At 34.0% G+C, this 13,961-nt stretch overlaps 1 protein-coding gene across 2 annotated transcripts; it reads right to left on the bottom strand.

The window, feature by feature from the left end:
- LOC120169253 lies at positions 1-12,663 on the bottom strand. 2 transcript variants are annotated; one of them, XM_039177447.1, is made up of 8 exons: positions 12,572-12,663; positions 12,217-12,423; positions 11,946-12,031; positions 11,686-11,832; positions 11,069-11,192; positions 10,627-10,913; positions 10,440-10,545; positions 1-10 (listed from the first exon to the last, which is right to left on the bottom strand). In XM_039177447.1, exons 2-7 carry the CDS (start codon positions 12,395-12,397, stop codon positions 10,453-10,455), a joined length of 918 nt encoding a protein of 305 aa, XP_039033378.1. In that variant the 5' UTR covers positions 12,398-12,423; positions 12,572-12,663; the 3' UTR covers positions 1-10; positions 10,440-10,452. The 2 variants fall into 2 exon arrangements, with proteins under 2 accessions (XP_039033378.1, XP_039033377.1); XM_039177446.1 differs by lacking the exon at positions 1-10 and having other exon boundaries at positions 10,218-10,545.
- Positions 12,664-13,961: the final 1,298 nt, after the last annotated feature.

Genomic DNA, 13,961 nt, shown 5'->3' with positions numbered 1-13,961 from the left:
GTTTGAAATACTTTGTAAAAATTGTTTCAAAAACATTTGAAGTATGAAACACAATTTTACACTTAAGTAATGATTTAAATTGACATTTGAAAACTTGGAGTAATATTTTTTATATTCGAATAATTTAATTGAATATATAAATTAAAATTCAATATAAAATCATAAAATTCATTAACACTTTATTTGTTATATTGAAACATCAAAATGTTTTCAACAATATATATATATATATATATTAATATAGTAATATTTTTGAAAAATATTTTTTAAAACGGTTTTCGAAAAAAACATATAATATACTTTTTAAAAATCGGTTTTCGAAAATATATAATATATAGTTTTAAAAAAATTTTGAAAACATATAGTTTTAAAAACATTTTTTTTTGAAATATGTATTATCTAGTTTTTTGAAAAACATTTTGAAAATATATAATATATAGTTTTTTAAAAACATTTTGAAAATATATATAATATATAGTTTTTAAAACATTTTTTGAAAATATATATATTATATAATTTTTAAAAACATTTTTTAAAATATATTATATAATTTTTAAAAATATTTTTGAAAAGATATTATATAATTTTTACTTTTTGAAAATATATTATATATAGTTTTTAATTTTTTATAATAATAATATTATTATTTTATTTATTTTTATTTATTACATGTTTTTTAATTTTTAATTTCTTTCATTTTATTAAAGGTCCAAGAATATAGTCCAAATGGTCCAAGCTTCGGGTCCAACCTTGGGTTTGGGCCTGACCCAGTCCGGTGTAGTTTAGGGTTTGCAAAACCCTAGTCATGCATGTCAACGGCGCCGCACAAGGGGAGGCCAACAGTCAAAAGGCGAAACGGTCGGCCGAAGATCCTGGGATGATCGGTCAACCATGAACAAAACGACGTTAGGCCCAAAACATACGGGAACGACCCTGTTATCATCAGAAATAGTCCCCATGGGGGCTGTCTAAATACAACACAACCACGGTGACCATGGACATGGAAGGAGACCGAGTCAACATCTCAATACCAAAACACACATCAACCCACAAAGCCGAAACATCACAACAAATCATCGAGCCAAAATACCAACAAGGGAACACATTAAACCGACAGTCAACAAACATCACGAACCCATCAACAATAACAGAAGCATCGATAATAAGATCGAAACAAAAAACAACCATAACAGTCGAAACACACAACCCATGATGGGAACAAGAACATCACGAGAACAGAACCACAACACAAAAGAAGCTACCAAAGCAAAGCCTTATAAAAATACAAAGAAGACAAACGAAGGAAGTCCGATCTAAACTCGAGGAAGTGCTTACCACCGAGAAGTTGAAGGGACACCGGATCTCCGAATTTTCGAGAGGTATTTTCCTAGACCTATGGGTTTGAGGTAGGATTTAGGCTAAATGGGGCTTAGATCCGGATTATGTAGAACGAGAGGAAGCTTTTGTCCCCTCGGAGACCTTGTGCCGTTGTGCCGACCGTCGTAAGCGATCACCGACGGCGACGACCGATGAACCCTCCTAAGAGAGAGTTGAGAGAATCTATCTCTCACACTCCCTCTCTCTATTTTCAGCTCAAATGTAAGAAATGATGAATTTTTGGAAAAATTTGGGTTTTATAATAATCCGTTGGATCGACCCGCGCGTGACCTGACTTAGGGTTCGCGTGTTTTCACATTATAGTGTAATTGTGTTTTAGTCCCCATCATTTTGTAATATTTTATTTTAATTATTTAATTAAATTCCATTTTATTTTATTTCGAGCATGCATGTTCCAATATTGATGTTTTGCTCACTAATGTAAATTAACTTCTTTTTTTATATATATTTTTTATTTCAAAATTTAACCTTTCTTTATTTTTCTTTTTTTTATATATATTCTATTTCGTTTTTTTATTCTCTTATTATTATTATTATTATTATTATTATTTGACTTATTCTTTTTTATTTATTTTTTCAATTTATTTATTAAATTTTCTTTTCTCTCTGATTTATGTTTATTATTATTTTTTTTGTTTTTATTTTTATTTTTTTTGTTTTTATTTATTATTTTTATTATTCTATTATTTTTTTATTGATTTATTATTTTTCTATCTAACATTTTTTCTACCTTTTTCTAGAGAAATTCCAATCGATTAAAGGTAAGCAATTCGGACCGAATCTTTAAATTTCAATTTAAATTTTTAATTTTCGCAATTAAAGACAATCGATAAATTAATTGGTACCGAAAAAGCGGTTCAAGGGTGCTAATCATTCCTTGACCGTAACCGACTCCCGAACCCGACACATTTCTGGTAAAACGCAGATCAGGTAAGATGGTGTCCGATCAACCTAAAAATATTTTTAAAATGGTGGGTGGCGATTCCAACCCAATTCACTCACGTCGAAGCCCAATTCTGGGCCCGCGATCGAAAGACGGCCTCGACAAATATATAATTAAAATAAAAAATAAACTTGAAAGTTAAAGTGATTAAATTATGAGTAATTTAAAAGTTAAGTAACTAAATTTAAAACAAAATTAAAATTATAGTGACAAAATAAGAGTAAAAAAATAATTAAATGATGTATGATACTCATAAATACCATCCGTTAAGATTCAACACTCCAATTTCTCCATATAGCATATTCCGGTACTCGGAGAATCCCATATCCGTAAGAAATATTTTAATAATGCATGAAACATTATCGTTTTTTTTTCTTTTTTGGTAAATTGTTTTGTTTGATATTTTAATTCAGGTTTAGATTTTGAATCAAATCCTAATACAATTAATAATATGAAAGATTATTTTATTTACATCAGCGTTCGATTATTACATTTTAGTATCAGTATCTTACGTCGACATCTTGATCCAAACAAAAAAAAACATTGACATCAAGAATGTTATCATAATTTCTAACCTAAAAAAAGAAAGAAAATATCAAATTTAGTCCTGAATCGCTGGCGAATCATAGATCAGAACGATCCTTGAAATCGGAGGCGAGTCTAGAAGCGATAGCTGAATGGTACATAGCGATTAGCGTCGTGAAACGACTCGGTGTTCGAAGTCATCATACTTGCCTTCTCCTCCGTGAAGCTTCCCGGGGTAAACTTGGATCTCGCCGGCTTTCGTGCCGTTTCCTTTTCCGATTCGAGTTCTCTTTTCACTTTGAGCTCGGTTTTGCCATCGGAGACAAAGTAATCGGGAAGGTGCGTTAAGGGAAGGTGCGTTAAGGGATAAGATAAAGATAGGCACGTGGAGGTGACACATCTGGTACTTATTTTTAATCGTTTTACCGAATGCTCCGGTCATTTGGTCAGGGTCCATGGGGGGATGTTCATCGCTACAATGTTGGAAATCTGCAGGCCAATTTCTACTCGTATATTTCTGGGAATATAATATAATGGTAAGAAAAACAAAGGCGATTGCTTGCTACTTTCATTCCTCAAATTGAGCTTTTGCGGGAGAGAAATTTGAACATGTGAAAATCCTTTTATGTTGGAAGCATTCAATCAAAAAGCGTTACCAATTCGCATGGCAAATGGCATCGTCTATTCGTCTTCTTGTATTCGTTCATCTCTCCGGTGGTCCTGCCCCTGTCCTTATCCGGTTAGCTGCCGCCTGTGTCTTTTTATTACCACAAATCGGTCATCTTTGAACAGTTGACAATAAGAGGGGCTTCGCGTTTGGACTGTCGTCTAGCGGTCAGAACTCGTTCCCATCTGTCCCCGTTGGTTCATCTCAATATGAAAGTTTAAAGATATCTTTTATGGTGAATCCTTCGACGATGGAAGCTACTTACGGGGGAGTTCTCCGAAATAGAAGTAGTGAATGGATATCAGGCTTCAGTAGAAGCAATGATATGTGCTCGGCTTTCAAAGCCGATCTGTGGGTCGTACTCGATGGCCTAGAGGTTGCTTGGTCCCCTCGACATTGATCAAATCCAAGTGGAGCTCGATATATCGAAGTGGTGAAGAGTTTCGGTTCTCCTCATTCTCTCCACGAACCCTCAATCATAAGGAGAATTAGAGAATTCATGAATCGTCAATGGAGCGTTACGGTGCGATCCATCTCTCGCGAGACGAATAGTCTGACTGACACTAGCTAAACTTGGATAGGAATGTAGTCCAGGACGTATGGTGTTAGTTCACCCCTTGTCGAAGCCGTGAACATCCTCAAGAATGATCGATCAGAGTTGAGAAGAAGACCCTCCCACTGAGCTCAGTTGGCCTTTCTATTACGAAAAAAGAAAAATGTGATCGATGATTTGAAGTGTGAAGCTTTATATAAACATGTGGTCATCCTGTTACATCAACTTAAAGGTGTGATTTTTATCCTCAAACTCTTATCTTCTTTTGTTCCTTTGTTTTTGTTGAAAGTCGATACAAATTCTAAAGAAATGTATAAATATCATTTAGGATGTATACATCTTGAGAATATTCTAAAATATTACAAAAATAATATATGTCTAAAATTATTAATAAAATATTTTAGATATTTTAATATTTAAGATTAGTCAAGAATTATCTAGAGAAAAAATTTAGATATTTTTAAGGTTAAATGATAAGATATTGACATTAGTCAACAATTCAATAACATTAAAATCTATAAATAGAGTGTTTTCTTAAGTTTTCTAGTTAAACCTTAGTTTGTTTTAAGTTGTTAGTACACTTGCATTAGTTTTAATATATGATCGGTCATGTCATCTAAATAATATATGATCGGTTATACCACCTGATTGATAAATAATCAGCTCTGCTATCTAAATGATATATAGTTGGCTCTGCCGCATAAATATTATTATGCACTAAAAATTTATTGAATTAAAAAGCATGAAATTGTTGTTAAGGTGCCTAATCTAAAAGAGTGTGATTACGAGTAGTATTTCAGCTTCGAAATGCATGGTTTAACATAAGTTCTTGTATAAGAGATGTCTTAAAAAGAGTGTAAATAGTGATTTTTCAAAAAAAATGGTTGACGAAAATGATCGACGTTTAACATTTTATGAGATCAATCTGCTAAAAGTTGAGCAAGTTTTGAAGAAATTGAGAAATGTTCGAACGGTCTTCAAGAAGGATTTAAGAAAATCAATAGGATTTCTCTTAAATCTTCGTGCCTCCAATTTTAAGTATATACGAGCACTTAGAGTACCCATAGATTATGCACATTCGATTAGTACCTTGAAGCACTTACGAGACCTTCACTTGTCCTTTTTTCATATACATAATCTTCTGAGCTCTTTCTACTAGCTTTGCTGCTTGCAATCGTTAAACATGATTGGAATTCCTTTGATGAAGTTGCCTGACAGCACGTAAGGCTTGATTGAGCTTACATATCTTGTAATAACCAATTCAACTAAGCATTTGAGAGGAATTTGACTATGTTAGACTTGTTGTCAATTCTTAGAATTGGTCGAGTATTATGATTAAAATGTTTAACAAAAAGAATGCCATATCTCTTATCACTTCGAGCCAGAGATTGATTGAGGGAGTGCTTGGGATACGGTCGCAAATTTTCCCATATTTTAGATATTTTATCTCTATTTTTTATGAATTATTTAATTTTATATTCCCTAAAATTTTATAATCTCGCACCATTAATGTTTTAATATAATTTTTTATATTCACATCCCTAACACAAATTTGTGCGTCAATTCCTGCTTTGAGTACTTATTATGATTGGATGTTCTAAACTTCTCTCACTACCAAGGAGCTTGAGATTCCTAACCAAGTTAGCAGACCTTAGCATAATTAGGTGCCGGCATATGAATTTGAAAATGGAGCCAGAAGAGGAAGAAGACAAAACCTTCAATTGAGCATGGGCAAGAGGGGCATTTGCCCAGGGCCCTCTCTTACTCTGGTCCTAAAATCGTAATTTCATATACAATTAAAAATTATTTATTTAGTCACTGGTTTATTATTTTAATTTTATTTTGATCATCAAATTATTATCGTTTTTTCAAAATCAGACTTAACCTTATATTTTGTTTCTTCTTTTATTATCCACCATTAGAAAATTAATGAAGATGTTGATGGGATATTTTTAAATTAATTTTTTACTGTTAATTTAATTACTCTTTTATTATTTTTGGATAAGATGGAAAAGGTTAAAATCTAATATGTACTCATTTAAAAGAGGCTCATGCTTGTTTTACTTAAGTAATTTGATTTTTAATGAAATTTCTTATTATTTTTATTTAAAATTTAATTTATTTATTAAATAATTTATTAAATATAATAAAAAACCAATTTACAAGCATATTTATTTAATTTTTTTTTTGTTGTTATAATTTATTTTTTTCGATATTTGTTATTAGAAGCCTAATTTTTATATTCGTCCCAGGCCACGAAAATCTCAGAAACGAGTATGCCTTAAGAGATCTGTGACGATTGCTTCTTAAAAGATCTTCTTCCACTTTGCAGAAAATATGGATTTTTGATTGCCCTAATTATGTAGATTTGCCAAAGTAGCTACAAAATCTCACTTCTCTTCGTCAAGTCCATAATAGTATTATTCATCGACGTTCCAAGTGGATCAGAAGATACCAACAGGGTAGGTGCAAAGATTGGCACAAAATTGCTCAATTCCCAAACTTTAAATTTGATGAATAATTATATGGGTAAATAGCAAAATTATAATTTATTTATCAGATTTTATTTCATATTCATTCTCTTTAAAAAGCTGTATTTTGATGGGAAATGTTGTATGTTTTAACCATAGGGGTTGAAGTTGAAGGTTGGTTCCACTGAAAATAAAAGGGGTGAGCTTTCATTTACTCCCATAATTTTCTCCTTCTTAACTATTATAATTAAAACTTATCCGTTTATAATTTTTTTTTTGTATAATCACATGTATTTGATCTATTGATCAACTAATTTGGATTGGGTATTACAGAGACAATGATTACCCTTCGAACCCAATTTGCTCAATTCGCAAACGTTAAGATTCGAATCCCTAACCTTATATATTTATATTTTTACGAAGTTGTAATGAATCTATTAGATATTCTAAATAGGAATTAATATTACTCTCAGTTAGTCTAAGTAGTTAATAAGTTTTAAAACGTTGCATGTATCAGTCTGGAAAGAAGGATTAATCAGCCATAGTTGTCTGTAAAGATGGATGAATAAGCCAAAGCTGGAGACAGGCAGTGGAAGACTCACTTTAGCATTTGGGTTTCATTTAAAGTAGTGAGTTGTCATTCAATAACTGAGCTTAATGTATTTGAGGCTGTGAATTTTAACTTTAAATTTGTAATATTTGGTTGATCTTATAACTATATATTTAACCTCATGTTCTGTTTGTCTTTGTTTAAGGGAATTCAATCAGGATGTTCAACTCTTGGTACTGACCGAGTGTTCTGAATTAGAATATTTACTAGAAAAATTGCAGTGTCCCATATCACTTCGAACACTTGTCCTGGTTGGTTGTCTTAAACTTGAAATGAAACTATACGTTGTGGAATCATATTGAATAATTTATGATACAGCTAAAAATCAAGCACTCGCTTATCAACCATGCAAAATCCTCTCTCTCTCAAAATGCGACATGTAGACACTCATTTTTTTCCGATCTAATTATACAACATAATATAAACGTTTTATTTATATTATGAAAACCGCATGGTTTTTAATAAATATTATATCTTAAATAATTTTGGGTTTGTTTGTTTTTTGTGTGTAGGCCCAAGTCACTCTTGTCAAGCCCACACATTCAAACAATATTAAGGCTTTGTGTCTGACCAGCTTTGAAGGATAAACTGGTGAGAGTCCCAGCCACAACCAACTCTCATTCCACCTTTTCTCGGCGATGTGTCCTCGTGGGGCTCCAACAAACAATGAAAAGAAAGAGTTTTAGTCCATTGGGACTCTAGGTCGAAGCTAAAATAGGATTGTAAAGCACTATAATAAATGGGGAAGCAAAAACGTAGTGGGGGAGATAGAAAAGGCGGAGTGGAGATCAATTGGTGGACTCAGTGGGACCCTTCTTCCCTACCATCTCTGTTTCGGATTTCCTTTGCTTTTAAAACACTCCCAACCTCACTCCCATGGCTTCATCTACTCACTGCCTCCTCTTTTTCTCTTTTGTTCCCTGTTCTGGGTTTAGGATCAAATTTTGGTCCGATCCCCGTTGTTAAAGACGCTGCAACTCTCCATATGTCGCCAGGATTTCTCACGCTACTCCTTTGCGAAGCACCGACCTCGTGATTGATCTCCAACTGCTCCGTCAACTGCTCGAGAGCAAAGTTCAACAAGCCGGAGCAACTCAAGCAGTGCAGATGCATGCCCGCCCATCGTGTTGGTGGTGGTTTCGCTGTTTGGTTGTTTGGTCTGGATCATTTTCCACCTTCGTTTGCAAAGATACGGGGAACTCGATTATAGCCGGTGCTGCAACTGGAGGGTTTCTTTTTAAGGACTCGGTGCTGCTTCGAGATCTTGGTGGGGTTCTGCTTGCTGTAATTGAAGGCGCCAATATATGTTTTACACTCAATATCGATGACAACCTCTCCATTGTTCCTTTACAAGGTAGCTATCGTCGTCTCCAATTTGACAGCCAGGTAAAGGTTATGGGGCTAAACTTTCTTGTCTTTTTTAATTGCATGCCAGTTAGCATCGAGTTTTTAGCCTTCCAAAACGCGTGGGTCCATGTCTCTGTCTTATATTGAGATTAAGAGGTGTAAGATGCTTCATATATGTAATTTGCCATGCTTTTCCACACTCCTTTATAGCCCGTGAATTATAATCTCTAGGAGGATTAAATTAATGAAAATATTGATGTACATAATTGACAGATTCTCTAGCACGTGGAAATGGAATTGAATTTTTGGGTTAATCCATGCTTTAGTCATGTCATCTTTCAACATCATTCATTTTGATCCTTTTTTATTTATTTATTTTTTTTGATTTTTTTAATATTTATTTTTTTAACATTTTTTTTATTTTTTTTTAAATTTAACCTTTTGTTTATTTTTTTTATTTCTATTCTTTTTATATTATTATTATTATTTTATTAATATTTTTTATTTTTTTTCATATTTTTTTTTATTTTACAATCTAATTATACGTTTGACTTTTTTAGGAGAATTTCTAATTAATCGAAAGTAAATAATTGAAATCGGGTTTTTAATTTTTAATTTTAATTTTCGCAATAAAGACAACTGACAAATTAATTAGTATCGAAAGGGCGGTTCAAGGGTGTTAATCATTCCTTGACCGTAATCGACTCCCGAACTCGACATATTTATGGTATAACACAGATCATGTAAGATAGTGTCCGACCTATCAAAATTCGTTTTAAAATGATCGGTGGTGACTCAAATCCACATTTTCTTAAGTCGAAGCCTAATTTCGGGCCCACCCGAAAGCCGGTCGCGACAGACCAAAAGAATCCGATCATGTTATGCTAAAAGTGAAAAGATATAAAAACCACATCCATGTTTCCTCCATCTTCTACCACCTTAACAACACGTTTTCAAGGAAAATAAATTTGGCTGATATTGCAATTGAAACCTTTGTATCAATATGGAGATAAGATACCCCAACAGCATGATTCAACTTATGATACACACATATACATAGAAAATAAGGTAAAGTACACCAATGGTCCCCGACTATAAGATACTGCTTTGTTAAGTTCATTGACTATTAAAAGTTAAAAAATGATCATCCGACTATAGAGTATTGTTTTGTTGAGTCCCTCAACTATTAAAAGATACAGAATGATCACTGATTATTCATTATGTTCCAAATCCGTCATTCTCATTAAAAAAATGTTGATCGTCTAGACTGAACGTTAACATGATGGTTAAGATATGATAATCGTTTGAAATCTTGAGATCAGATTTTATTATATCACAGTCAATAAGTTAACATTCAACTTAGAATGTCATCAATTTTTTAACAGAAAATGGACAAGTTTGGAACATAATGAATAATCTAGTGACCATTTTGTAACTTTTAATAATCAAGGGACTTCACAAAGCAACACTTAAAGGATCATTTTATAACTTTTAATAGTCGAGAGATTTTAATAAAGCAGTACCGTATAGTTGAGGGACCATTTGTGTACTTTACCCTAGAAAATAATTAAAAACATACTACATAAGAACCATTTAACTATACTTGGTTTTCATACGCAAGGTATATTAGGTAGAATAATTAATATAACAGCAGCTGATTTTGCTTATCAGACAAACATCAAGGGAAAACGATACGTATGTATACATCACTGCACAGATTATTATGCACCCCCTGCCCCCGGCATGGCCAGTATACCGCGTTCACAGTCAGTCGGCTATAACCATGTAAAGACTTCAAAGTGAGATTTCTAGAGACAGAGGATTACCCCCCCAACCCCCAAAACTCTATTTGGCAAAATGGCCAAGCAACCGGCAGAATTTTATCTTTCGTATTCTGAATAATTTGGAAGACTCACCTCAAATACCTATTCCTTCACACTACAAAAGCTTCATCATTTTCAAGCGCTCTTCGTGTTCCGTATCAAGTTTTGGTGGGGTATAAGATCCGTGAAGGTCCTCCACAATGTACTCCTGCAAAAGACCAATGTGAGATTTCAGCAGTAGTAATAGGCGCAAAGATATAATTATAAAGCTAGCTAGCACGATGTTTACCTTAGTAAGCTCCCTCTTAGTAAGAATGTGGTAGTGTTTCTGCCAGATCCGCTGAATTGCCATAGTGGCAGCAAGGAAACCGTAAGCTATCCCCAGAATGGCAAAGATCACAACAAAAACCACCACCAGTGCAAAGCATGCTTCCATGGATGCAGGAAAGCAATCCAATATGCCCCACCCATAACAGCAATTTTGGCATCCAGCCATTCGCGGGTCGTTGCTATTAAGGGAGGAGCAATGCAATATGAGACCGAAAAATCCGAGCAACACAAAGAAGGCAAGCACCCCTGAGAAACATGGAAAACATTATGAGTTTATCATCTTACCACACAGAAACTGGCATAAGCTGCTGAACTCATGCCTTAAGCACTATCAATGTACAAAGCAATGTTTACCTGCAGCAAATACTAGAAAAAAATAGGAGAAAATCAGGGAAGCTTACCTACACAATAATAAAATGGTACAGGATGGTTTGACAGTATGCGATCCCAACCATCACTGAATGACTTCCGGAAAGCCCCATCTTTATCCATGACATATGCAAAGCCTCCCATTGCAGCAATCACCTGAAGAAAAGATAAATCCATCATAGGATGAGCATTTCAAGGCAATTGATGATGAACCAATCAGACAAGTTTGCTTTCAATCTTTCCGACTTATGCATGACTAAAAACTCAGATGAGAAGATACTTATACCAGCCTCTTCCACTCTTCCAAGGTAACTTGAATAATTTTCCCCCTTCTTTTTTCCATAAATGGGAAGGCAATAGAAGTATGAAGTTTGAAAAGGGTTAGGTATTCTGATGAATGCATCTGAACGTTAGTTCTAAAATGAGGCTTCCTGAATCCAACAATACAAAATACATCAAAGTCAAAGGAATAAGAAGTTGGAGGGTTTTCCAGAAGTTGGTGACACCATAATACAGCACGTAATCACCATATACAAGTATCAGAACCAGCAATAAAGACAGCTAAATGAGAAGAATAAGAGGTGGTAACATGCATACAATAACCAGATTAGCCTGATGAATCTACAGGTAGAAAACAAAAAAGACTTACAGTTTGTACAGCCAAGAACACAAGAAAGGCATCTCTTGCCACAAAAAGTCTGAACTTTATTTTATGCCAAGAGTTGTCCTCAAACAATTCCACTCGAAGGTGAAACTGAGCCATGCAAGTCGTGCAATGGGAGAAAGCAAATCCTTCCTATCAAAAGAGGAGGATGAAGCTCACATTAGACCAATTACTAAAATATAATTTTCACACAGAAGTCGATAACTGAACCTTCACATTCAGGTAGAGAAACCAGCTTAATTTACCTTTACCGAACGCCAATGATCAAGGCAAGCACGATGAACAAACTGCTGGGTGCCTTTGCACATACATGGAGATATTAGTTCATCATCTACAAAACAACAATCAGTTCAAGGTTTGAATATACATGCCAATCATGTAAAATCATCCGTATGCCAAAACTCAACATCGAATATGTTAATACAATTATATTCACAATGCACGAACTCAAGCTAAAAAGTTAAGACAAATAATTAGAAACAAAAAGGAAAATCAAAGAATGGAATAAACCCTTACCTTCTTCACCATCGCACTCGAGGCAAATGCGGCAACAAGGAGCAGAACCATTCTCAATATCATCATTCCTAATCTCACTCGAACGCTCCAGAGAAGATGGATCGATCTGGTTTCCTAAAAGAGGATCAGAATCACCAGGGTTTCGAGCATCTGCTGGCTCCAACTGCAATTCACCCGCCATTGATCGAGAAAGAAGAAGAAAAAAACCTGCCTAGCCAAATATCAATGACCAAAATTCAGCAATCACGAATCGAACAACAAAAAAATGATGCTTTAAAACAAATCAAAACATAAATCAACAGCTTTAATCAACATATAATATAAAATTTCGCGGTATAGAAATTCATATTCTTGCCCCGAGGAAACTGAAATTGGGGATAATGGAAACGCCAAAAGAATGGGGATAGTTGAAGGGGGAAATTGTAAGTACCTCGGATTCTTTTCTTGGAATTTCTATCTAATTTTATAGCAAAATGGATAATAGGACCAAATTGGTTCCAACCAAAACTGGGTAAATTCTTTCTTAGTCCTTAGGGTGATCGATTATACTGAAAGTTCCATATATATAATGGAGAATGTGAATCTAATTAAGAGGAAAATATATTCACTGCTCATTTCGTAATACTTGTGTAATGTACGAATTAATCATATACATATCAATTAAAACTCGTAAAGATTTATAAAATTTATAAGGGTAAATTACACCGTTCCTCACTAAACTATACTCTCTCTCATATTTTCCTCACCCAACTTTCAATTTTTCTATTTTGCTCACTGAACTTTACAAATTGAATCATTTTGCTCACTCCACCATTTTCTCTCTAACGGCTGATGACATGAAATTTTTTATTACTATTTAATATAAAATAATTAAAAAATAAAATAAAAACAAAAGGTGGTCGAATACCACTGTCGGCCACCGTCGACCGTCGTAGATGGTGGTCGTTTGGTCCCAAAATGGTATGGGTTGCTTCGCCTCGACGTCGTGAGTTCGAATATGACCTCCATTTTGTCGGAAGTTGCTTCGAAGTCCACGAATTTGAGATTGAAAGTGAGGAAACTGAAATGTTTCAGTCTAAATTCACAATTTTTGGGACATTTTTCGATGAAATAACCATCAGATTCAGACTTAGGGGGTCGAGACTAATTGACCCATCCCATTTTGGGATCTGACGACCACCATCTACGGTGGTTGAAATGAAAATGACGTGGTGGCTGGCAGAGAGAAAATGAAGAATATAAGGGAAAATGGTAAATTACACCATGAGTCATTAAACTTTACTCTCTTTCATATTTTACTCACCAAAATGACATCGTTTTAGAGTATATTTGAATTTTTCAAAATGATGTCGGTTTGATTCATGTGCCATGTCATAATGTCGTTAAAAAGTTAACGGTATAGTGAGCAAAATGATTCAATCTGTAAAGTTCAGTGAGCAAAATAGAAAAATTGAAAGTTGGGTGAGAAAAATAGGAGAGAGAGTATAGTTCAGTGAGGAACGATGTAATTTACTCATTTTATAATTAGGAATTTACAACTAAGCACAACCAAACTATCTTAGTAGTTAAAAGGATTTTTTTATCTTTCGAAGTCCCGAGTTTAAACACATCATATATCAGGGGTGTTTGAGCATTGTCAAATAGGTTGAGAGTCTTTCGAACCCTTCGAACTTTATTATTAGAAGTTACTTATTAAAAGTTCAGTACTCGTTACTGTTGTCTATGTAATACCCAAAATTTGACTA

The sequence above is a fragment of the Hibiscus syriacus genome, unplaced genomic scaffold (genome assembly GCF_006381635.1).
Source record: "Hibiscus syriacus cultivar Baekdansim isolate YM2019G1 unplaced genomic scaffold, ASM638163v2 tig00111758_pilon, whole genome shotgun sequence".
In the NCBI taxonomy this organism is placed as follows: domain Eukaryota; kingdom Viridiplantae; phylum Streptophyta; class Magnoliopsida; order Malvales; family Malvaceae; genus Hibiscus; species Hibiscus syriacus.
The sequence above is the reverse complement of the archived record's forward strand: the minus strand, read 5'-3'. Positions and strand labels throughout refer to the sequence as shown.